General features: G+C 56.7%; 1 protein-coding gene across 9 annotated transcripts in view; it reads right to left on the bottom strand.

The window, feature by feature from the left end:
• Positions 1–8223: 8223 nt before the first annotated feature.
• ACADVL (acyl-CoA dehydrogenase very long chain) overlaps positions 8224–26406 on the bottom strand; it is an 86733-nt gene continuing 68550 nt past the window's right edge. For 8 of the 9 annotated variants that reach the window (XM_073358968.1, XM_073358966.1, XM_073358967.1 and 5 more), the window contains 8 exons: positions 25853–25915; positions 25602–25703; positions 22317–22414; positions 18626–18698; positions 16823–16895; positions 15791–15863; positions 15122–15197; positions 8224–8437 (listed from right to left, as the gene is read on the bottom strand). In XM_073358968.1, the coding sequence (XP_073215069.1) occupies positions 8300–8437; positions 15122–15197; positions 15791–15863; positions 16823–16895; positions 18626–18698; positions 22317–22414; positions 25602–25703; positions 25853–25915 (696 nt within the window). In that variant the 3' untranslated portion in view covers positions 8224–8299. Of the gene's footprint in view, positions 8438–15121; positions 15198–15790; positions 15864–16822; positions 16896–18625; positions 18699–22316; positions 22415–24578; positions 24656–25601; positions 25704–25852; positions 25916–26406 lie in introns of all 9 variants that reach the window. The other variant, XM_073358969.1, reaches the window with a different exon arrangement.

Here is a 26406-nt window from a genome sequence, read left to right as displayed (position 1 = left end):
GAACCCCAACTCTCTGCCCTGAGCCCTCTGCTGCACCCCACACTCCTCCTGCACCCCACCCCCTGCCCAGAGCTCCTGCCGCACCCCTCCTGCACCTCAACCCCCTGCCCTGAGCCCCCTGCTGCACCCCACACTCCTCCTGCACCCCACCCCCTGCCCTGAGCCCCTGCCGCACCCCTCCTGAACCTCAACCCCCTGCCCTGAGCCCCCTGCTGCACCCCACACTCCTCCTGCACCCCACTCCCTGCCCTGAGCCCCTGCCGCACCCCTCCTGCACCTCAACCCCCTGCCCTGAGCCCCCTGCTGCACCCCACACTCCTCCTGCACCCCACCCCCTGCCTGAGCCTCGCCGCACCCACACCCTTCCTGCACCCCAACCCTCTGCCCTGAGCCTCCTGATGCACTCCTCCTGAACCCCAACTCTCTGCCCTGAGCCCTCTGCTGCACCCCACACTCCTCCTGTACCCCACCCCCTGCCCAGAGCTCCTGCCGCACCCCTCCTGCACCTCAACCCCCTGCCCTGAGCCCTCTGCTGCACCCCACACTCCTCCTGCACCCCACCCCCTACCCTGAGCCCCTGCCGCACCCCTCCTGAACCCCAACTCTCTGCCCTGAGCCCTCTGCTGCACCCCACACTCCTCCTGCACCCCACCCCCTACCCTGAGCTCCTGCCGCACCCCTCCTGCACCTCAACCCCCTGCCCTGAGCCCCCTGCTGCACCCCACACTCCTCCTGCACCCCACTCCCTGCCCTGAGCCCCTGCCGCACCCCTCCTGCACCTCAACCCCCTGCCCTGAGCCCCTGCCGCACCCCTCCTGAACCCCAACTCTCTGCTCTGAGCCCTCTGCTGCACCCCACACTCCTCCTGCACCCCACCCCCTGCCCAGAGCTCCTGCCGCACCCCTCCTGCACCTCAACCCCCTGCCTTGAGCCCTCTGCTGCACCCCACACTCCTCCTGCACCCCACCCCCTACCCTGAGCTCCTGCCGCACCCCTCCTGCACCCCACCCCCTGCCCTGAGCCTCGCCGCACCCACACCCTTCCTGCACCCCAACCCTCTGCCCTGAGCCTCCTGACGCACTCCTCCTGAACCCCAACTCTCTGCCCTGAGCCCTCTGCTGCACCCCACACTCCTCCTGCACCCCACCCCCTGCCCAGAGCTCCTGCCGCACCCCTCCTGCACCTCAACCCCCTGCCCTGAGCCCCCTGCTGCACCCCACACTCCTCCTGCACCCCACCCCCTGCCCTGAGCCCCTGCCGCACCCCTCCTGAACCTCAACCCCCTGCCCTGAGCCCCCTGCTGCACCCCACACTCCTCCTGCACCCCACCCCCTACCCTGAGCCCCTGCCGCACCCCTCCTGCACCTCAACCCCCTGCCCTGAGCCCCCTGCTGCACCCCACACTCCTCCTGCACCCCACCCCCTGCCTGAGCCTCGCCGCACCCACACCCTTCCTGCACCCCAACCCTCTGCCCTGAGCCTCCTGACGCACTCCTCCTGAACCCCAACTCTCTGCCCTGAGCCCTCTGCTGCACCCCACACTCCTCCTGTACCCCACCCCCTGCCCTGAGCCTCCTTCCGCACCCCCTCCTACACCCCAACCCCCTGCCCTGAGCCCCCTGCCATACCCCACACCCCTCCTGCACCCCAATCCCCTGCCCTGAGCCCCCTGCCACATCCCTCCTGCACCCCAACCCCCTGCCCTGAGCCCCTTCCTGCACACGGCACCCCCTCCCACACCCCGCACTCCCTCCTGCACCCCAACCCCCTGCCCCAGCCCTACATTCATGGCCCTGCATGCAACTTCCCCACCCAGATGTGGCCCTCGGGCCAAAAAGTTTGCCAACCCCTGGACTAGGATCTTACTGAAGACAACTGTTTTTGACATGTTTGAAGATGTTTCCCTTAGGAATAATGAAGTTCTCAATCTTTGTGCAACACGTACTCATGACAGTGAAGAGTTGTGCAGCTCAGCCTAGTGATGTGCCAGGCACATGTAGAAATGCAGTCTGCTGCCAGCTTTCTGACCCGCCCCCTCACTTCAGCCAATCAAAGGGATTAGCCGTGCTCTCAGATGGTATCACAAAGATAGGGAGTACTGGTGTGAAATTTAATTTCTCCTTTTTGGGGGGGGGGTATAATTTTATAGTTGTGGAGTCTGATAAACCTAGGCCGTGTGGCTCTGGGTGAGATGGGATTCTGGGCTCGGATTTCAAATTGAAAGGACTTCGGGGCAGCGAAGAGATCTCCTCTGCTTTGTAAATCATTGGACACACTTATAGTGCTATAGGAATGATGCAGAATAATTGAAAAAGGTGCGGTATTTCTTGGAGTGCAGTTGCGTGCAGCTTCCAGTCTTGTACCGCTGGCTGTCAAATGTGTCTAATTAGCAAACTCCTCTTTTCACTTTTCCCTCCCTCTGCAAAAAGCTTGCTGAGAATGCCTTGTTTTGGAGAACTTCAGTGTTTGGTTCCGTGTGTGTGTGTTTGCATGCACATGGGTTGAATGGTTCCCTTGCACCGTCCTTCCCTCTTCCCCAAGTGACAGCCCCGCCGAGATGGCTGCTTGCAAGCGAGTGGCTCAGAGCAGCCATGCGAAGGCTCCCGTGCCACACTCCCCACCCCCTTGACCCTCCCAACTACTGGCATCGCAGGTCCCACAGCAACAGCTCCGCAGTGCCACCGTCCACAACACAGATCTTTCTTAAGCCTTGTCCCACCCTTCCCAACTCTTTTTGCCAAAACCGGGCATATGTCCCATTAGCTCTTGCCAGCTGCTGATCAGAACACATGACACACATGACCAGTTTTGCCCCAGAAGTGGGGTGCGACCCCTAGCGGGGCCCGGAGGAATGTGCAGGTGCAGGTGGGAGGGCGGCAAGGCCAGCCCTGAGTGGAAGGGAGGGAGGGCTCAGGAGAGCAGGCTGGGCTGGGCCCGCCCCACAGGGGAAGGTGGCTTCAGGCTGGCCCCGTGTGGGGGGGGCCTCGGGCCGGCCCCGCCTGGTGTCCCATTTGCCCTTTGTATGGTCACCTTACTGCTTGTTAAAGCTCTTTTTAAAACTCCCTCCCCCACGGGCCAGCATCTTCACAGCAATGCACCTGGAGGAAGGAGATGTTCCTACTGCTTTCCATCTGCTTCCAGGCCGGGCACTGCATTACCGCAGCCCATTTCTTGTAGGGTCATTTTTTGAACCATGTGATTAATCGTGATTCATTTTTTGAATCCCTTGACAGCCCTAAAATAAATCTTTAGATATTAGATACAAAAGGATTGGCAACAGCGTGATTATTGGTAAGATCTGCGTTATACATTGAGCTGGGTATGTGACTCATCTCGAGATTAGAAGAACCGTCTGGTGAAATTGATTTTCAATAACCACTCATCCTTACATCTGGTGTCTGGGTTGTGACAAGGGCTGGGATTCCTCAGGATACTGCATGCCTGACTTCTCATTAGCCAGCCTGGTGAGACAGAAGTTTGCTTTTGTTACAGCTTATGGAAGAATAACTGCCACTTGCGGGTGAGTCTGCCCTATTTCTCAGCAGTTTGTCCTGAATCTGGCATCCTCAGCGTGACCCACTGAGGCACAGTGACAACCGGTGACTGGGGAGCACAGCCCAGTGGGCTGGCAGACGGCCACGCATCCACAGCCTAGGGAAACCCACCCTCATGCCCTGGTCTGCATGCGCTGTGCCCACACACACACGCACGCACAGGGGAGAAGCAGCCCCTGCAAACCATGCGTTGTGCCACACCACACTGGGCCACAGCCTGGCCAACACCAGCAAGAGCCAGTGGCCACGCTCGCGGAAAGATCTCCGTCCTCCCATCGGCAAAGGATGGCCATAAACACCAATGAAAACATGCATGCCCTCAGCCAGGCCCGGTGCACCCTCTGCGCCCAGGCTCCACACCCCAGTTATTCAGCCACCGCCGCATGCTAATCCTGTCCCAGTTCTGCCTTCTCCCTTCCTGCAGCCACCACGCTGCCCTTCCCACACAAAGGGAGCTGGCAGCAAGTTCGGCCACTGCAGTTGCCTGCATGTCGCAGTGCTGTGCAGCAGAAAGCAGCATGCAGGGCCACAGCCCCCCTCACAGCATGGCCCCTGTGCTCTGCAGAAAAGCCAGTCAGGGAGGTCACGCTGCCTCCCCCCCCGCACCCAGCTGGGCCTGGCCTACTGCAGTGCCTGGCTAGGGAGCCGTTTAGTCCTCCAGCGTGCGCCGCGCTGCCTCGGCCCTGTGATACCACGTGGGTTGTGCAACAAGGGGTGTGGCACCTTCCCCCCACGATGGCTCTCGGCCAGCTGGCCACACACCCAGGCCAACATGGCAGTCGTGTTCCCCACATCTAGATCCAGGCACCAAAACGAAACCAGCCTGAGTGCCAGAGATGCAGGGTCCCAGAGGGCTCGTGGGTGCTCAGCCTCGGGCAATCAACGTGATGCCAGACTGTGGCATCTCACTTGACAGCATCAGCCTCCTCATGTGCTCACAGCGATGGTAACTGCACCCCTGCGCCGGGGAGGCCTGGTCTGCCCTGGGCCCCTGGGATTCTGAGCCTTGTCTAAACACCACATATGCCTGCCAGGGCTTTGCACCAGTGGATCATTGGGAGAGCCAGAAGCTTCAGCAGCAGCCTTCTCCGTGACCAGCCACGGCCCCCATGACCAGCGTCTGCAGCAGGGGTCAGGGACCGAGCCAGAGGCCAGAACCCAAGGTCAGAGTGGAAGGCAGAAATCAGTGACGTGCCAGGACTGAGTTACCGGGTCTGAGGCAGGGCTGGCAACAAGCAAGCAGAGAACCTCTTCCAGCTGCTGCTTCAGAGCCGGTCTGCTGACTTCTCCAACCAACCGGCCGAAGCCAGTCAGGCAACCTGCTACAGCCAGCTGCACTCGTTAGGTGGCCAGAGCCTGGCTGGGCTGCAGGCTGAGTCGTGACTCTCTGCCCCGCTCTGGCCAGTGCTGCCCTGCGCTGCTCTATCTGCCATTTGCCTGCTGGGACGTGCCGAGCCGGCTTTGTGACCATGACACTAACATGAACATACCTGGGAGCATGGCCTGGGCATACTGGCCGAGGGCCAGGCATTCCTGAGATCAGTCAGTCGTGTGCAACGGAGCTCCTGCCTTTGGATGCCCTCTGCTTGCAGCTCGTGAACGCTGTGCTGTGTGCTCAGCACGGGGCATCTCTGTTCTCGCCTGTGCTGTTCAAGACTGCTCCGCGGGCTTGTTGCTCTGTGTGTCAGCCATGGCCTGCCCCAAAAAGATGCTGTCCTGGAGACCACCACCGGCTCACTGTCTGCCCACGACCCTGCCATGCTGGCCCCGGCCCCCAGCACTGTGCCGTACAACCATGCCAGTGCCATTCACTCCAGGACTGCAGTGCCCATGGCCACATCCTGTGTCCAGACAGCCGGTCAACTGCCCTGTCGGGATCCCGTCCGTCAGTTGCTTGTGATGGGCTCCTTGGTGCTGCCACCCTCCCTTTATTCCCTTCCTGTGTCTATTCAGTCCCATACCCCCAGGGTCCCCACTGACCCCTCCGGGAGCGGCACTTCGCAGCCCTGGGGCCAGCGTGACAATGAAGTTGCTGCTCCAGATTGCTGCCATTCACTAGTGCTACGGGGCCTCCTCTAGGCCGGGATTGAGATGTCAGCCTGGCCTCCCAGTGGCTGAGCCTCCTGCCCTCCCCCGGCCAGTGTCCACCCTGCATCTACAAGCCCCGAGAGCCGCTTCACTTGGCTTCTTTCCTGGGCTGCTCCCCAGCGCCCAGGTGTGTATGCGCTGGGAAGACACATAGTGCTAGGCTCACCCCCTTCCACCCCCACGTGGTTCTCACCCAGACCTGCCCATCCTGCTCAGCGCGTGAGCTGGGGCTGATCTTTCAGAGGCGCTGAGCCTGTTTTGCAGACATTGCTCTTATTTGCCGTCCTAGGGGCTCTGCCCTTCTAAAATCTGAAGGACAGGATCATGGGACTGATTTATTTCCCCCACGTATCCTGTGCTGCTTCCCATAGCATGGGGCATGGCTTCTGGTACGCCTTTCCAGGGGCATGCAACCTCCCACCAGGTTGCTCCACATCCCCCCCATGTGGCAAGGAAATGTACAGGAGACACAATGGGGAGCAGGGGAGACACCCTGATTGTGGGAGTGTGTTGCCCTTGCTCTAGGGCCAGCTGCTCTATTGTTAAAGCAGAGTTCTGCTCCACTCTGCTAGAACAGCAGCTGCTTTCCAAGCCATATCTGGGCCATGCATGCATGCTCCAGCCTCCAGGATGCTGCCTGCACACGGACAAGGGTTTGCTGCAAGATGAATAATTTGTGGCATTCCACAAAAATCCTTTTTGTACAGCACCCTTGCCCCCAAATGTGTCATTGGCCGCAGCACCTGGGCCTGCCTCATTTCCAGCGAGCTCTGTGTGTATGACTTTGCCTGTGGAATCTACAACTCACGCTGCACCAGCCTCTGAATCACACAGCATTCAAACAGCTCAGCTGCACGGGAGACAAAGGGAAGTGCTGCGTGTCAGGGGTCCGGATTCGATGGGCTCCTCTAGGGAGCGGGGGAGACTGCAGCCCTGGCTGAGACAGCATTTAAATCTGCCAAATGATACGTGCTTGATTGTTTAATGTGGAGGAGACAAAGGCGGATGAGTGTCCAAGTGAGAAACATCCCACCGAGCACAGAGCCCAACGTGTGGGACCTGATTAGGAAACAGGTTTGTGTTCTTGGTTCACTGGATCTGGAGTGTCAGCCTTGCTGAGCTCCCACTGGGGGCTGCCTGCTTTCAGCAGCTCCCTTTCTGTTTTCACACAGTCAGGGTGATACGCTGTGGTGGTGTAACCATGTCACTCCCAGGATATGTGGTAGGGACTGTCTTTTATTGGACCAATGTCTGTTGGAGAGAGAGGCAAGCTCTGGAACCACACAGCGCTAATGAAGGGAAAAGACATACCTCACCCACCCTGTCTCTCTAATGGTAGTATTCATGAAGTATTTTAATTAGTATCTGACCTAAATCAGCTCTGCTGAATTAGATCACCAGGGCCCCAGCTGCTCCCGGCACCTGGGCCTGGGTGCACAGCTCACCTCAGCCAAAGAGGACCAAGCCCTCAACACACATCAGAAGCAGGGCTTGCCCCAGCCATCATGGAAATGCAGCAGCCTCTTAGCAGTGCTCAACAACGTTACCACCGCTGATACCATGCAGCCCTCTGTGAGCAAACCCCAGTGCACATGCCCCAAGGGACGTGTGCGTCAGAGAGTCACTGGGCTGTGCCCCTAAGGCCTGCAGGCTGACAGCTGCAGGGATGTGCCCACCAGACACTGGAGAACGTGGCCTCCCAGAACACGAGCCCCTTCGTTTCCAGCCCCGGGGCCCACATCCACCACACACGAGCTGAGCTAGCCCTGCCAAGGTAGTCCCCGAGTTTACAGGGATGAGGGCTGCTTGCCTGGACTCTCCCCTTGACGCCAGCCCACAAGCAGGCAGAATCTAATCTCTGCATGAGCTGCAGGCAGCTGGCAGCATCTCCCCGAGAGACGGTCACCAAGACTGACCCCCAAAGCCAGCATGCCCGTGCAGGCCCACGCTGCACGCAGCCCTGGCTGGAGAAGGCACCTCCCGCAGCCAGATCCCAGCCCACTAAACCAGAGCTCACCTCACGTGGCATGTAAAGACAGCGAGAAGCTCACAGTCCACTGCACCAGGGTCAGTAAAACCCTCGGCCAAAGATCACAACAGCCCCAGGCTCACCCTACAGCAGCCCTCGGTGATGCACGAGGCAGAAGACCGGGAGATGGCCAGGAGTCTGTGTGCACTGACTTAGCCAGGATCCTCTCCCCTTCACCCAGAGAACCACGGACACAATGGGGGGACCTAGCAGCCTTGGCTCAGTGCATCTTGGGGTGACCTTCTCTATCCCTCAGCAAAGGCCTCAGCGGGACCCCTGGAGCAGGCTAGAAGAGTCCAGGCAAGAGGCAGTTAAAACCTGCCCTCAGCTGGAACCCATGTGGCCCAAATTAATCTCCTTGACCAGGATGGAGGAGTGGCGGGGAGCTGCTATGCATGCAGGCTGCCCCAACAACCCACAGTGGGGGGCCTTTATGTCCATGTGCTCAGGGTTCTCAGAAAGCGGGACAGACGCACGGCCCCTCGCTGCAGCCCACATGCAGTGACGCCGTGGCACAGTGTTGGCTTTTCTCACAGACAGAAGCCAACTGTGTGTCATGTAATATTTCTCTATATAATAGGATTGATTTGTAGCTTTTGCTCATTGTCAACCAAAGCAGCATTTCTGTTCAGAAGCCCAGTGGGTGTGCGGCTAGGATCCCTTGGTTCCGTACAACAGCATTAGATATTAGCTTCATGTTAGCAAAGGACTGATTCCACGTAGATGATTTCACTGCTCGGAGATTCTCTCTCACTCGCTCAAATGCCTGCATTGGACAAAGAAACACCCAGTCACTTACTTGTTATTAAACCATATGCTGTAACTCTTGTGCAGTCAGACCGAGGGAGTGATTTTACGTGCAGTGGGCCAAGCTTTCAGGACTGGCTCTATGTGCATACAACAAGTAGCCACTATCATTCTGCAGCCACATGTACGTTCGATCAGAAATCCCCTTGGTGCTCTGGTATCAGAGATCAGTCACCTCCTGCAGCCAGTGCAATGCTTGTGACAGGAGCTAGGGTCCCTGAGCTGGACAGGCAGAGATCCAGAATTCACACCTTGAGCTGTTACAGTGACGCTAATGACAGAGAAACTGAAGCCAGTGTCACAGGTCAGTGCAACTCCACCTGTATTCCCCCTCCATGGTACGTACGGTATTAGGGTGACCAGGTGTCTGGAACACCTGGCTGAAAAGGGACCCTGGCGGCTCCGGTCAGCACCACCGACCAGGCCGTTAAAAGTCCAGTAGACAGTGCTGCCCGGCTAAGGCAGGCTAGTCCCTACTTGTTCTGGCAGCATACTGTGCTCCAGAAGTGGCCAGCAGGTCTGGCTCCTAGGCAGGGGGGCCACAGGGCTCCGCATGTTACCCCCACCCTGACCACTGGCTCCACACTACCATTGGCTGGGAACAGGCCAATGGGAGATGTGGGGGGGAGGGGCGATGTCTGCAGGTGAGAGCAGCGCGCAGAGCCGCATGGGTACCTCCGCCTGGGAGCCGGACCTGCCGCTGGCCGCTTCCAGGGCGTAGCACAGCCCGCAGTGCCAGGACAGGCAGGAAGCCTGCCTTAGCACCCTTGCTGCACCGCTGACTGGGAGCTGCCAGAGGTAAGCCCGTGCCCCAACCCCCTGCCTCAGCCCTGAGTCCTCCCAAACCTGGAGCCCTCTCCTGCACCCCAAACCCCTCATCCTTGGACCCATCCTAGAGCCTGCACCACCATCCCACAGCCCTCACACCCCAACCCCCTGCCCCAGCCCAGAGCTCCCTCCCACACCCGTAACCCCTCATCCCCAGCCCATAGCCCTCACCCCCTCCCACACCCCAACCCCCTGCCTCAACTTGCAGCTCTCTCCCGCACTCCATATCCCTCATCCCCACCCCCACCAGCCTCATGCATCCCAAACCCCTCATCCCCGGCTGGAGCCCAGAGCCCACACCCCCAGCCCAGAGCCTGTATGCCCTCCCACACCCCAGCCCCCTGCCTCAACCTGCAGCCCCCTCCCACATTCCAAGTCCCTCGGCCCCAGCGTGGAGCCCCCTCCCGCACCCTGAACCCCTCATTTCTGGCCCCACCCCAGAGCCCATACCCCCCAGTTAGAGCCCTCACCCCCACCCACACCCCAACCCCCTCTAGCCCAGTGAAAGTGAGTGAGGGTGGGGGAGAGCGAGCCACCGAGGGAGGGGGAATGTAGTGAGCAGGGGGGCGCCTCAGGGAAGGGGCGGGGCTAGGCTGTTCAGTTTTGTGCAGTTAGAAAGTTGGCAACCCTATATGGTATCCTTCACCTTAAGGAGACAAAGAAACCGAGCAATTTGATCTGGGATGGGTCCTGGCCAGGCGAGCCAGTAAAAAGCTGGAAAGGAGACTGCGGTGAGAGAAACCATCTTGAACAAAGACTGTATCTTGCTAGGTTATGTTTAGGCCTGGTAGATGCATGTTTCCACTTGTCTTTGTTTGTAGCCGTTTCTGACTGTATCCCTGATACCTGAACTCACACCAAACCTCTCTTTTTGATTAAATAAACTTATTTCACTTTTATTCTAAACCAACCCTGTGCCACGTCTGCCTTGACATGATTATTAACTCCAGTTAAACTGCTCAGCTTTTGTCTCTTTAAAGGAGCAATGGACCGATTACTCCTCTGAACGTCCCAAGATAGGGCTGGCCATTTCAGAGCAGAAGGTCTGGGGGAAATTCGGGACTGGGAGCGTGTCTGGGTCACTGGTGGAGACTGGGGTGTGGCTGTGGAAGAACAAGCCGGCGGCTGGAGCTGCTGGCCCAGGGCTGCATAACACCCAGACATGCAGGGCCGCTGGCCGCAGAGTCCAGACATGTGGCAACAGTAGCAAAGCAGTTTAAGGGCCTTGGGGTTACAGGCCAAGCGGTGACACAACCAGTCACACATCTGAACTGCACCCCAAACCATGACACTGAGGGTGCGGAGTTTGCATCCACCTCTCCCTAGGCATTCCCTGGGAAATCCACCTACCATTTCTTGGTCCAAGAGTCCACTCCTTTCTGGCACATTGTTCACTATCGTCCCTGGATCCCCCAGGCCTCACCTCTGTCCCATCTACCCCTGGAGGGTTTACATAAAACCCCAGCTCAGAGGGATTCATAAACCGTTCCTTGAACTACGGACCCCAAAGAGACTGACAATGAATTCAGTCAGTCTCCCAGGGCTAGTGCAGGAAATCACCATCTTGGTCACAGGCAGCCTCAGGAGACGACTGTGCCGGGCCAGGCCATTTGTGCCATCCAGGCTACAGAAACAGCCCATCTCCACTCCTGGCCACAAGGAGGGCCCACGTCACGTGGAGATCCACGTGCTAGCATGTGGAGCTGGCCAGCCAAAGCCTGACATGTGGCCAGTACGCACATGCTGACAGCAAACTCCACTCTGAACTCTGTCTGTGTAGCCCATGCACCGAGCCAGCCAGAGGGCCAGGGTCTGTTGCGGACACAGCTGAGGAAAAGGGCAGCCCACTGGAATCCCCCATCCAGGCTGTGGGCCTTCCCTCCTCATCACTCCCCTCCTTCTGCTGCTCTGCCCCCTTTACTGCCTGAGCTCACGGGGGCTCGGTGTGCCCGCCCCTCCCACCCCTCCCCTCTCTGCCCAGCCTCCATGGGTTCTGTAGGTGTCTGCAAGGAAAGCCGGGGGGCCACACACCTCCCGCCCACTTGCTACTCGAGGCAGGAAGGGCTTAACCCATCACTGGCCTAGTCGGGGTAAAGCTTCCAATGACGTCAGCAGTGCAGGATCAGGGCAAAGGCATCTGGGCCTCTGCTCTTGCTGCCTTCCCAGCTTGTCGGGCCGCACCTTCCTGCTCGAACGCAGGCCAGGCAAACAGTGCTACAGAGCACCGCACACACACCTCCACAGCCCTGCGCAGCCACGGCCCCGCACAGACCACGCGGCAGATCAACACCCCCGCACGTAGCCACGGCCCCGCACAGACCACGTGGCAGATCAACGCCCCTCATGTAGCCACAGCCCCGCACAGACCACACGGCAGATCAACACCCAGCACATAGCCACGGCCCCGCACAGACCACGTGGCAGATCAACGCCCCTCACGTAGCCACGGCCCCGCACAGACCACACGGCAGATCAACGCTCCTCACGTAGCCACGGCCCCACATAGACCACGCGGCAGATCAACGCCCCTCACGTAGCCACGGCCCCACACAGACCACACGGCAGATCAACACCCCCGCACGTAGCCACTGCCCCGCACAGATCACGTGGCAGATCAACGCCCCTCACGTAGCCACAGCCCTGCACAGACCACATGGCAGATCAACGCCAAGCACATAGCCACAGCCCCGCACAGACCACGCAGCAGATCAACACCCTGCACGTAGCCACGGCCCCGCACAGACCACACGGCAGATCAACGCCCCACACGTAGCCACGGCCCCGCACAGACCACGTGGCAGATCAACGCCCCTCACGTAGCCACGGCCCCGCACAGACCACGCAGCAGATCAACACCCCGCACGTAGCCACGGCCCCGCACAGACCACAAGGCAGATCAACGCCCCACACGTAGCCACGGCCCCGCACAGACCACGTGGCAGATCAACGCCCCTCACGTAGCCACGGCCCCGCACAGACCACACGGCAGATCAACACCCCACACGTAGCCACGGCCCCGCACAGACCACGCGGCAGATCAACGCTCCTCACGTAGCCACGGCCCCGCACAGACCACACGGCAGATCAACGCCCCACACGTAGCCACGGCCCCACATAGACCACGCGGCAGATCAACACCCCTCACGTAGCCACGGCCCCACACAGACCACGCGGCAGATCAACACCCCCGCACGTAGCCACTGCCCCGCACAGATCACGTGGCAGATCAACGCCCCTCACGTAGCCACAGCCCCGCACAGACCACACGGCAGATCAACACCCAGCACATAGCCACGTCCCCGCACAGACCACGTGGCAGATCAACGCCCCTCACGTAGCCACGGCCCCGCACAGACCACACAGCAGATCAACGCCCCACATGTAGCCACGGCCCCGCACAGACCACACAGCAGATCAACGCCCCACACGTAGCCACGGCCCCGCACAGACCACGTGGCAGATCAACGCCCCTCACGTAGCCACGGCCCCGCACAGACCACGCGGCAGATCAACACCCCACACGTAGCCATGGCCCCGCACAGACCACGCGGCAGATCAACGCTCCTCACGTAGCCACGGCCCCGCACAGACCACGCGGCAGATCAACGCTCCTCACGTAGCCACGGCCCCGCATAGACCACGCGGCAGATCAACGCCCCTCACGTAGCCACGGCCCCACATAGACCACGCGGCAGATCAACACCCCAGCACGTAGCCACGGCCCCGCACAGACCACGCAGCAGATCAACACCCCGCACGTAGCCACGGCCCCGCACAGACCACACGGCAGATCAACGCCCCACACGTAGCCACGGCCCCGCACAGACCACGTGGCAGATCAACGCCCCTCACGTAGCCACGGCCCCGCACAGACCACGCGGCAGATCAACACCCCACACGTAGCCACGGCCCCGCACAGACCACGCGGCAGATCAACGCTCCTCACGTAGCCACGGCCCCGCACAGACCACGCGGCAGATCAACGCCCCTCACGTAGCCACGGCCCCGCACAGACCACACGGCAGATCAACACCCCAGCACGTAGCCACGGCCCCGCACAGACCACGCGGCAGATCAACGCCCCTCACGTAGCCACGGCCCCGCACAGACCACGCGGCAGATCAACGCCCCTCACGTAGCCACGGCCCCGCACAGACCACGTGGCAGATCAACGCCCCTCACGTAGCCACGTCCCCGCACAGACCATGCGGCAGATCAACGCCCCTCACGTAGCCATGGCCCTGCACAGACCACATGGCAGATCAACGCCACGCACGTAGCCACGGCCCCGCACAGACCACATGGCAGATCAACACCCCTCATGTAGCCACGGCCCCGCACAGACCACGCGGCAGATCAACGCCCCTCACATAGCCACGGCCCCGCACAGACCACGCGGCAGATCGACACCCAGCACGTAGCCACGGCCCTGCACAGACCACGCAGCAGATCAACACCCAGCACGTAGCCACGGCCCCGCACAGACCACGCAGCAGATCAACACCCCTCACGTAGCCACGGCCCCGAACAGACCACGCAGCAGATCAACGCCCCTCACGTAGCCACGGCCCCGCACAGACCACGTGGCAGATCAACGCCCCTCACGTAGCCAAGGCCCCACACAGACCACATGGCAGATCAACGCCCCTCACGTAGCCACGGCCCCGCACAGACCACGCGGCAGATCAACACCCAGCATGTAGCCACGGCCCCGCACAGACCACATGGCAGATCAACGCCCCTCACGTAGCCACGGCCCCGCACAGACCGCGCGGCAGATCAACACCCAGCACGTAGCCACGGCCCCGCACAGTCCGCGCAGCAGATCAACGCCCCTCACGTAGCCTCGGCCCCGCACAGACCACGCGGCAGATCAACGCCCCTCACGTAGCCACAGCTCCGCACAGACCACGCGGCAGATCAACGCCCCTCACGTAGCCACGGCCCTGCACAGACCACGCGGCAGATCAACACCCCACACGTAGCCACGGCCCTGCACAGACCACGCGGCAGATCAACGCCCCGCACGTAGCCACGGCCCCGCACAGACCACATGGCAGATCAACACCCCCGCACGTAGCCACGGCCCTGCACAGACCACGCGGCAGATCAACACCCCTGACGTAGCCACGGCCCCGCACAGACCACGCAGCAGATCAACACCCCTGACATAGCCACGGCCCAGCACAGACCGCACGGCAGATCAACGCCCCTCACGTAGCCACGGCCCTGCACAGACCACGCGGCAGATCAACACCCCTGACGTAGCCACGGCCCCGCACAGACCACACGCAGATCAACACCTCTCTCCCTGCACAAGCCATATGTCAGATCAACACTCCTCACGTAGCCCGCACTGAGGCCATGGGGGCAGAGGCAGCATATTGTACATGGGTGCTGGGCACATGGAGGGCATGCAGGGCTCTCGTGCAGGGTGCCCAAGGCATGCAGGTGGGAGGGCCTTTGGGCACACAGAGAGCACGTGGAAAGGTGCCCAGGGGTCCACGCGGGGCTCTCATACAGGGTGTGCATGGGGGAGCTCAGGGCATGCAGAGAGGCACTCATGGCACACGGGGGGGGGCATGTGGAGCTCTCATGCAGGGGCCCAGGGTGTGTGGGGGAGGCCCAGGGCATGCCCAGGATGCACGGGGGGCGGAGCCCTCAGGGCGTGTGTGGGGCCCAGGGCACGCACACTGGCCATGCAGGGCTCTCTTGCAGAGACTGGCAGCAAGCTCACAGGCTGGCTTGTTGACAAGCCCATAAGCCTGCCACAGCAAGTGAACCAAACCCGGCCCCTCAGCCGCCTGTAGCCTACCTCGTGGCTCCACGTTTGACACAAGAGCTTCTCGTGCTCAGCGGTGGGTTGTCCCAGAGACAGAGAGCGGCTGGCCCTGCGGAGACAAGACGGTGGCCACGAGGGAGGGGCCACAGGGACAAAGGACTTTGTGAGCGCAGAAAATGCACTTGTCAGAACGGGTTGGAGCAGGAAAGCGGAACAAGCCCAGCCATAGAGCATCGCCCCAAAGCGACCAGGTTCCAGAGGACAGGATTGGACTCCCCTGCTTCCCTGGAGCCCTTCCCTGGAGAACGAGCAGCTGTGGCATGTCCCACTCGTTCCCACCATGCTCACCCCGACACCAGCGGCTGGATCTGACCCTGTATTAGAGACGCCCGGACTGGGCGAGCAAAGGCACAGTCCTGGCTTTCGAGGGACATAGGATCTCACTCGGTTTTGTTTGGCTTCCCAGGTGCTACAGGGATGAGCCCATTCGATGTGCACAGAAATTCCCACGTGTGTCAGGCGCTCTCCTACCACCACTCGCTCTGCACTGGCTGCTGTGGCAGACAAGCTATTGGGGCAGGGACAAGTCTACACAAGCACCAAGTGCCCACAAGCGCCTTCCGCAGCCTGGGAGGGTCAGAGGGCAGCCAGGCCAGGAACGGCGTTCCCAAGCACTCGCTCTCCTCTGCTAGCCACACGTACCTGGAGATCACCACAGCCATGCCATAGATGTCAATGGCAGCGTCGGCCACGCGTTTCAGATGAAACTGTTCGTCTGGGAGAAGAGACGTTGGTGAGACGGGGCATGCATGCACACGCACGTGTTATGCTAGTGAAAACTAACAGCAGTTCCGCAGCACTTGCACGGAAGCCAGTGAACCGGCTCTCACCGCGCAGATACATTGGCAGGCCAGAAACTGCTACAAGGACCCACCCACTGACTGGAGACCCTGGGAGGGGGGTGATGCCGCCGGAGCCTGGCACAGGGCGCTCACTGGGCTGGTTGGCTCTAACACGCAGACTGGAGCGTTTTCCTGAGCCAAATGCTCAGCAGCACCCTACAGTGCGGCCCCAGCCCCCAACGAATTAAACAAACCAGCCAGACCCATCGGTCAATCACTTCTGGTGCCCCTGTTGGATCCTGCCTCTGCGCACTCAGCTCCCCTGGGTGTTAATGAAATGTCATGGGCACACTGAGGGCAGGATACGACTCACGTACAGCTGTTCAGGAGCCCTGGGAGACCATCAGGATCAGGGCTGCATGATGCTGGTGCTACACACAGACCTTGGCCTGCGGAGCTTTGTGGGGCTTTGGATGCAGAGCAGGTACACAGGGCCATGCGGACACCCCAGCTGCACTGCAGTCCTGCAGCCCAGCGACGCTCCAGGCTGGCACGGGGGGAGCTTTCACCCCGACGTGCCGCAGTGAGGAGACCCATATCGATCCCCAAGGGATGGACGCACACCACCTAGGTCTGTATTCAGAGAGAGGTGCGGTGGGCAGAGCAAGGAGCGTGACGCGGGAAGGAATTCATAGGGGAAATGGGGAGAGGATGAAGGGGAGAGAAGAGAGCGTTGCAGGAGGTGACAGAAGTGCTGCTCTGGGAGCACACCCTGGGCCCTGGCTCGGTGCCCCAGTGATGGGTTTTACGACAGGCCAAATGGTGGAATGTCGTTTAACGTCATCTGATGGCTGGTTAGAAGCAGGCTGACAGCAGCCACAGAGGCACCCACCTTTCACCTTCTCGCCGTACTTCAGCAGGAGGCTCTCAATAGCTTCACCAAACAGGTCAATGGCCCTCGTCACCTTTACATGGACACAGAAGAACAGTTCATTTCCTTTCCAAGACAGCTGTAACTTTCAGCAACCACTGCTGGGTGGGTGGGTGCCTCTGGGGATCAGGGAGCAGCGCTGGGAAAAGCGCGTCCAGCACAGGGCACTGGGCTGGATCCTGGGGACCAGTTGCGCTGTGTTCGGACCTGGACGCGAATTGGCACTAAGCCACTTTCCAGCCCCAAGCTTGGAGCTGATTCAGCCCTTGGCATGACTTTGAGCAGCCTCAAGGCTGCCCCAACTTCCACTGGCAGGACTGGCCTCCTGGGGCCACTCTATCAGCTGGGGATTGCTGGAGCACAAGGCACTCCTGCCCTGCCTCCATACCATGAGGGCTGGGAGCACGCGGTCTGAAGCCAGCTGCAGCTGCTCTACAACACCCAAGGATTCTCTTGGCCAGGGGATTCCCCAGTTGCCCCTGGAGCAGCCCCTGTGCTTTATGCTGCCTGAGCAACACAAAACACCCAGGCGGGTACTGGGGACTGGCCCTCTGGGTGTCACTGAAACTCAGAGAGCAGGGTGGGGCTGGGGAGCTGGTGCTCAGGAACCAGCTAGGGAGAACCCTAGCTCTGCCGGTGACATAGGATCCCAGGGTCCCAGGAGAGCTGCTGAGGGTTTGGGGTCCTCCGCAGACCAGAAACCACCATCACAACTGGGCCCTTGGGGATATGCTCAGCAGTGAGGCCTGTAAAGGAATGGGCCATGGAGACAGAATGGCCATCTCGCCCCACAAGGGCACAGCTCAATCACTTTGGCAGGGCAGTATGCATCGGTGCTGGAACTAGGGGTGCTGGGGGTGCTGCTCCACCCCCCGGCTTGAAGTGGATTTGATTATATAGAGGGTTTGCAGTTTGGTGCAATGGCTCTCAGCACCCCCACTATACAAATTGTTCCAGCCCCCCTGGCAGTACGTGGGGACGCTTGTCTCCTGTACTGGCAGCTTTGTCTTGTGGGTCTCCATGTGCGCTTTGCCCACAATTTATCTTAGATGAAGGGAAAACAACAAGAATGAAGTAAAGCAAAACCCCCAGGAGAAAGTACAGCCCCTACAAGAAAACAGAGAGAGAGAGAGAGAGAGAGTGTGTGTGTATCCGTGTTCACATTCATGTGTGGCCATTTGTGTGTGCATGTCCATCCATGTGTGTCCCTCTCTAACACTGTGAGTGATAGAATGTGCTTAGAGATCTGCTGATGCCAAATGCTACTAAAAATGTAAATTATTATTATTGTGCCAGAGACAACAAATCTGACAAATCAGATTGACAAATCTGAAAGAGTGAAATGACAGCTGGGCAATGGTATTTTAAACGTGAAAATGATGTTTCAGTCTGAATCTTGAAAGTTCATATTTAGCAAAGACTTTTTAAAGAGCTAACACTTCATTTAAAACACAGGCTTCCAGGTTCATTCCTAACTGTAGGCTACAGAAACATTCCTTGCATGAACTTCGTCTAAAGCAGATGCTAGATGAATGCTGTGAATCACAAAAACGTCATCATTGGTGAGTAGATGCTGTCATGAAAATTATTTGCTTTAAGGCTAAAAATGCAAGAAACGTACAAAATAATTCAGATCTCATAATACGACAGACAATTTAAGGGTCAGGCCCTGCAGCACTGGAGATGACAGCAGGTTTACCAATGACTCCAACAGCTGCAGGGTCAGGCTCTGAGAAATAAATCTTTCAGAAAGAATTCCCTTACCAGGTATGCACTGTTGTCTAGGCCTGGGTGAACGATTCCCTCCAGAGACAAGCCAGTGGGAATCCCAACTTTACTGCAAAGGGAGAAAAGAGATGAGCAAAAAAATGAAAGGACAAAGGGTTTAAAACACAACGCAGCAGCTCATCCAGGAGCAACTGCATGGCAGTCACTGGGGACTATTTTGCACTACAAAGTTAGGTTCGCTTTACTACATTACTATGGGCAGTGAAAAATTCACACCCTATGCGATGTAGCTAAGCCGACCTAAGCCTGGTGCAGACAGCGCTAGGTGAAATTCTTCCATCGACCTAGTTACCACCTGTTGGGGAGCTGGATTTACTACAGAGAGTGAAGAACCCCTTGTGTCACTGTAGTAAGTGTCTTTATTGATGCTGCCAGGTTCCTAGTGCAGACATACCCTGGAGCTGGAGGTAAAGCAGGGATGAATTTGGCCCAGTATCATTTCAACATAGGGTGACCAGACAGCAAGTGTGAAAAGTCGAGATAAGGGGCGCGGGGTAATAGGAGCCTATATAAGAAAAAGACCCACAAATCGGGACTGTCCCTATAAAACTGGGACATCTGGTCAGCTTATTTCAACAACTCATTTCTAAGGTTCACTCCTACCATAAAAGAGTTTGAGTTCAAACAACTGCAGCTAAACCCGGCAGTGCCCGATCTCCAGGAAGTGCCCATACCAAGATCAGCCTTTCTACATGAACAATTTCCTCCCACCTTTATCACATGACGCATGTGACGTACCATGCGCACCATTCTGGGCACAGGACATTAGGTCTGACCTTGCAAAACTCCCACTGAGGTAGCAAAGTATGAACACTTAAATGGACACTTGGCCAGACCACCTGGTCTAACACCCCAACCAGGTGCGCTGGAACTGGGGGGGCCAGGCTGGCAGCTGGAGCCCGGGCAGCCATGTGGGAGACACAGATCCTCCACCTGCCCTGGGGGTGGGGACACAGGCTGGGAACAGCTCTTGGGCTCTCCCACCCCGGGTAGGTGGAGGGTCCTCAGCTTCCTGGACGAGCTCTGGCTTCCAGCTTGGCTGGGGATGGGGCCTCAGGGGCAAAGGATGGAGCCATAGAGGGGCAAGGGGCCTAGTCCCCCACTTTTGGGAAGGCTTTGCCGTCCCTGACCCCAACTCTTGCAAAAAGGGCTATAGGCAGGTGTGACACCCTGACACCTCAATATTCACCACTGTCATGTAATTAGGATATGTTTTGTACAAAGTATGTCTTGTGAGTTATCATTCTAAAAGTCTGGATCTGCTAGACAGTAATATCTCGTTGGATTGTACATGCTATCATCGTATGTGAAGTTATGAAGTTTGGCTCTGTGTGTGTTACTCAAACCTGTTCTGAGGTTGAACACACCCACAAGCAGCCTTTCAGGTACAACAGTAAAATGGCCAAACAAGGTTAATGGCTTGTTGAGGAAATGCACACAAGCACCAGGATTACCCCATTGTGAACAGGAGCACCAGGATTACCCCAGTGTAGAGGCAAAGTTGCGGAAGATTGGCGAGGAGCTAAGTGGCGGATCGCGTACATGACTGAATGTAAGCGGAGGAGGCAGGCAGTTTCAATGACCTTTGTCCGACAGACCCTGCCAAAATATATATCTTAGCATAGCTCAGCATATTTTTTGCCTGTAAACAAGTCAGTTTATATAACAAGCATAAATCATACATATAAGAACGTAACCAGCTGTTGACCCTATGTAACCCCGAGATAAGCACAGAGAATATAATACTGCAGAGGACTTGCTCCCAGCGGAGTCCTGCCTGGTCAGCTCTCCCGAACAGCGAGAGTCCCCTGCAGCCCCTCTGCATGCCCTAGGGACTCCCCGCGCAGATTGGAGCGTAACTTCTTCCTTCAGTAAAGCATAGCTTGCTGTTTTCAGGCCTGAGTGTCATCCTTTCGCTGGTATCCCCCATCTCCCCCACCCTTGCAGGCACACCCAGGAACTGTGTACAACAAAAACCTCTCAGAGACACAGTGGGAACTGTCTGACCCAAGTCACAGCAAAAGAACTTTCCAGCAAGTGGGAAGGAGATATAAAAGGGGGAAATGACATCACAAAGGTACCTCACTCTCCCTGCAACACCTGGAAACACCTGAGGGGCAAGGACTGAACTGTGGGAAGTGATGGTCCCAGGCTAGAAGGATTTTTAGCCTGTGTATGAAAACCTGGGAAAGCCAAGGCAGCTTGTACCTTGAGAATCTTCCAGCCGGTTTATCACTCAGGGTGAGAATTTGCTAATTTATATCTTACCCATCTAGTTTGCAGTTTTTGTTTATTTACTAAAGTAATCTGCTTTGATCTGTTTGCTATCACTTATAATCACTTAAAATCTATCTTTTGTAGTTAATAACTTGCTTTTGTTTTCTCTAAAACCAGTCTGTGGAATTCATAACTGGGGGACAAAAGGCTGTGCATACCTTCCTCCACTTTGAGGGAGGGAGCGAATTTCAATGAGCTTATGCTCTGTAGTTCTCTCTGCAGCGCAAGACGACACAATTTTGGGTTTACACTCCAAAGGGGGTGTGCACTTGAGTGCTGGGCAATTCCTTAGCTGAGTTTTCCCATGCAGAACTGATCCCAGCACCTGTGTGAAGCTGCAGCCATGTGTGTGTGTGATGGAAGGGGGCTTGAGACCCTGTCACAGCAGCACAGAGTAAGGGAAACGCAGGCTGGTGGGACTGGCGAGCTCAGTGGTATCCCAGTTCCAAGTGGCACCCCAGAGGGAACCAATCACAGGAAGGTTGCCAACTTGGTAATATTTAAAAAACAGACACTTCAGCAGGAGTGCTGGAACCTCCCCTGCCTCTCCCCATCCCCCCTAAGGCCCCACCCCTGCCCCGCCCATTCCTCCCAAAGCCCCACCCTTGCTCCACCTCTTCCCCTAAGCCCTCACACCTCCCCCACCTCTTCCGCTGAGGCCCTGCCTCTGTCCACTCCTCTTACCCCTCCCACCTGTTGCTCACTGCTTTTTCCCTCCAACCCCCCCACCGCCTGGGTCAGGAGGGACTTGCCTGCAGAGCTGGGGCTAGGGCTGCAGCTGCCTGATGAAGGTAGGAGGAGATCCTGGCTGAGTAAGGGCTGGAGCAGGTGATGAACCAGTGCCTTCTCGCCTCTCCCACTCGCAGAAACTGGTCTTTGGGTGTCTGGTCAGTAGATCTGACCGGACACTGTCAGGCCCCCTTTTCAACCGGACTTTCCAGTCGAAAACCAGGCACCTGGGCACCCTAGCTATAGGATCCTTATGACCACAAATGCTCAGGAATTTGGTTTTACAGCTGGTCTGAAAGGAGGCACCATCAGTGTCACAGCGCCCCTGGTTCCGTGCTGGAAGACTGGCTCACTATTAAGCCTCTGCTCTGGCATCGCAAGCATCACTTCTGATTTCACTGCATGCTCTCAGGACCAGAGGGGCTGGAACTAAGGGTGGAGGGGTGCTACTGCACCCCCTGGCTTGAAGTGGTGTTCATCATAGACAGGGTTTACAGTTTGCAGGCTTCATCGTTTACAGGGTTTACAGTTTGGTTCAACGGCTCTCTGCACTCCCGCCATACAGAAACATTATTCCATCGCCCTGCCAGTAGAAGCAGCATGTTATTTTACACCACTGTAACTGACAGGCAAACTGTAACAGGTTCTCTGTGCTGCTTACCGCTTTGCTCTCATCCCAATATCTTTTAGGATGGTCTCAGTTTTCCCTGATGGATTCATGACAGTTGTTCGCAGATTCTTTAACTGGACCCCAGCATACTGAAAATGTTTTAAAAATGATTAAAGGAATTTAATTACACACACTCTTAGGGCTACCCCTGCAAAGGGACATGCTCAGGATGAGCCTCAGGGGATTGATACAGCAGGTTCCGAGTTGTGCCGGGCATCTCTGGGTTAACTATACAGTAGCACAGGGGTTCTCAAACTGGGGGTCGGGACCCCTCAGGGGGACACAAGGTTATTATGGGGGGGCGGGGGCACAAGCTGTCAGCCTCCACCCCAAACCCCGCTTTGCATCCAGCATTTATAATAGTGTTAAATATATAAAAAAGTGTTTTTAATTTATAAGGGAGGTCGCACTCAGATGCTTGCTAGGTGAAAGGGGTCACCAGTACAAAAGTTTGAGAACCCCTGCAGTAGCGAAATATGAAAATCTACCACCTTATTTTCTGCAACTAAACCATATTTCAGGGCCTTAGCTCAGTGGAACAGATTGCTTGGATTCATGAAGGATTTATGAAGAATCATTTCTGCATTACAACGTTACATGGTACCCAGATTTCTGTCCATCCACCTAAGTGTTTGTATATACAGCACCCCCAACAAGGGGGCTCCATTCACTGCAGAAGAGAACAAAGTCTACAGCATTAAAAATTGGGATGGGAATGTGTCTAAGATGGGTGACGGATCTGAGGACCTGTCCCAGATGGAGGTGTCAAGCGAGGGGGTTTTGAAACAAACTGATAAATCAACCAGTGACGAGTCACCCGGACCAAGTGGTATTCACCCAAGAGTTGTATAGAAAGTCAAATACAAAATTGCAGAACTACTAACTGTGGTATGCAACCTGTAATTTAAATCAGACTTTGTACCAGATGACTGGAAGGTAGCTAATATAACACAGTTTATTTTTAAAAGGCTCCAGAGGAGATCGTGGCAATTACAGGCTGGATAGCCTGACTTCCGTACCAGGCAAACTGGTTGAAACTATAGTAAAGAACAGAATTATCAGACACAAAGATAAACACAATATTTTGGCAAAGAGGCAACACAGCTGTTGTAAAGGGAAATCCTGCCTCACCAACCTCTTAGAATTCTTTGAGGGTGTCAACAAGCATGAGGACAAGGGTGATCTAGTAGATATAGTGTACTTGGGCTTTCAGAAAGCCTTTGACAAGATCTCACACTAAAGGCTCTTAAGCAAAGTAAGCAGTCATGGGATAAGAGGGAAAGTTCTCTCATGGATCAGTAACTACTTAAAAGATAGGAAACACAGAGTAGGAATAAACGGTCAGTTTTCACAGTGTAGAGAGGTAAATAGTGGGGTCCCCTAGGGATCTGTACTGGGACTAGAGCTGTTCAACATATTTATAAGTGATCTGGAAAAGGGAGTGAACAAAGGAGGTGGCAAGGTTTCCATTTGATACTAAATTACTCAAGTATCAGAGGGGTAGCCGTGCTAGTCTGGATCTGTAAAAGCAGCAAAGGGTCCTGTGGCACCTTATAGACTAACAGAAATATTGGAGCTTAAGCTTGCGTGGGTGAATACCCACTTTGTCATACATCTGACGAAGTGGGTATTCACCCACGAAAGCTTATGCTCCAATACGTCTAAATTACTCAAGATATTTAAGTCCAAAGCAGACAGTGAAGAGTTACAGAGGGATCTCACAGAACTGTGTGACTGGGCAACAAAATGGCAGATGAAATTCAATGCTTATAAGCGCAAAGTAATACACACCGGAAAACATAATCCCAAGTACACATACAAAATGAGAGCGTCTAAATCAGCTGTGACCACTCAAGAAATATGTTGGAGTCATTATGGATAGTTCTATGAAGACATTTGCTCAATGCGCAGCGGCAGTCAAAAAAGCGACCAGAATTTTAGGAACCATTAGGAAAAGGATACATAATAAGACAGAAATAAGAGAATAAGACACTTCTGCCTCCTCCCCTGAGCGCGCCGTGTCCCCGCTGCTCCACCTACCTCCCAGCGCTTGCCACCGCCAAACAGCTGTAGCAAGCAAGGGAGGGGGAAGAAGCGGGGCGGGGGTGGGGATTTGGGGAAGGAGTCGGAATAGGGGAAGGGAGGGGGCGAAGTTGGGGCGGGGACTTTGGGGAAGGGGCTGGAATGGGGGAGGGGGTGGGGCAGGGGTGGAGTCGAGGTGGGGCCGGGGGCAGAGCGGGGTCAAGTACCCACCGGCGCCAGTAGAAGTCGGCGCCTATGCCATGGTACGCCCACATCTTGAATACTGCGTGCAGTTCTGGTCGTCCCATCTCAAAAAAGATAAATTAGAATTGGGAAAAGTACAGAGAAGGGAAACAAAAATGACTATGGTTATAGAACACCTATGAGGGGAGACTGAAAAGACCGGGACTGTCCATCTTGGGAAAGAGATGACGAAGGGGAAATATGGTAGAGGTCTCTAATATCACGGCTGGTGTGGAGAACGTGAATAAGGAAGTGTTATTTACCCCTCCACATGGGAGCAGCACAAGAGCTGGGTACGATTGTTATTACTGAAGTCAATGGAGTGCAGAATTTGGCCCATACCATCAGCAATGGACTTTTGCCACAAAATTCAATCAGGTTCCAAATTCCAAAACATCCCCCTGCCCATCCCTGGCCCAACCCCCCACCCAGCCCCTCCTGTCACAGCTTCGGGTGTTTGGACGGAGGGTTTGGTTCAGCCAATTTCATACGGCTCCCTCCAGCTATGAAGCGTGGATCTGGATCTGGGTTTAGATTCAACCCCCAGTGCTGGGACTGTTCGGATCTGAGCACATTTGATTCAGGCCCATCTCTACAGCCCATACGTTACCCTCCCACGCGATTCTGGAGAGGGCTTTCAGCAGCAGCGGCTAACGCTCTGCGCTGCGGGTGGTGTGAGGAGGCTGCACTATGGCTGCAGGGTTCATAGCTGACTCCACTAGAATCCCTTCAGAGCCAGCTGCACCAGCCTGAGTGCTCCCCCCTGCATCCAGCCAGCCCAGCGGGCCAGTGTGGGGCAGAGGCATAGCCCTGCCCGCACCCCACCCTGGCTCCCTCCGCACTGCGTGGAAAGGCTGTTGCTGGAGGCACTGGAGCAGTGCAGGGACTCTGCTCCTAGTCGCAGGGCAGATTCCTGGCCCCCTCTCCCAGCTGGGCCATGCAATGCTCGCTCTGTGCCGGAAAATGCCAAGGCCTTTAAGGGGAGGTATTTGCCCACAGAGAGCCCCTTACCTCAATGCCCGTCAGTGCCACAAACAAGCGAAGGATATCATTGGTGCCCTCAAAAATGCGGAAAATCCTCAGGTCCCTCAAGACTCTTTCGACACCAGCTTCCTGTGCAAACAAAGACCTTAATAGACTCAAGTGATCCCTGCAAGAGGAGTGCACACAGCTGCCTTGGCAGAGCACTGCGAGCTCCTGAATACAGCCTTAAAATGATGCATGTGGTTCTGCTCGGGGCGGATGGAGCCAAGGTCGTTTACCTGCATGTATCCCATTCCTCCAAGGACCTGGATGCACTCATCTGTGACGTGCCAGGCTGCTTCCTAAAGATAAAAACATCACAGTGCAGCAGAGGGGAATGTTTCTAGTCTCAATGTGATAACTCAGATGTGTCAGCATAATAGCAGTTAGCCCGGTGGCTCTGGGCAGTCCTAGGTGGGCCTGCGTTTGTTATAATACTGTAATGGCAAAGGTGGTTACCTATTAGTTACCTGTGCTGTAACTTAGTGACATGCTGCACGTGTCCATCCCACTTCAGGTGGGTGCACACCCAGGGCAACAAAACCAGAGACCCTTTTCCCCGGCAGAACCCCTTGGGGCAGCCCATGTGCACACCCCAGGGTCATGTTACCAGGTGAGGGTATAAAGGGAGAACCCTCCTGAGTGGGTTTGACTCCAGTGTAGAGGGGAGGAGATGGGTTGTGGGACGGACGTGTGCAACACACCTCAAAGGACAACAGTCACAGAACAGGTAAGTAGCCATTTTTTCTTCTTCAAGTGATCGCACATCCCCATTCCACATCAGGTGACGCAC

This window comes from Lepidochelys kempii, chromosome 9 (genome assembly GCF_965140265.1).
Source record: "Lepidochelys kempii isolate rLepKem1 chromosome 9, rLepKem1.hap2, whole genome shotgun sequence".
Lineage (NCBI taxonomy): Eukaryota > Metazoa > Chordata > Testudines > Cheloniidae > Lepidochelys > Lepidochelys kempii.
This window is presented reverse-complemented; position numbering and strand designations above follow the sequence as displayed.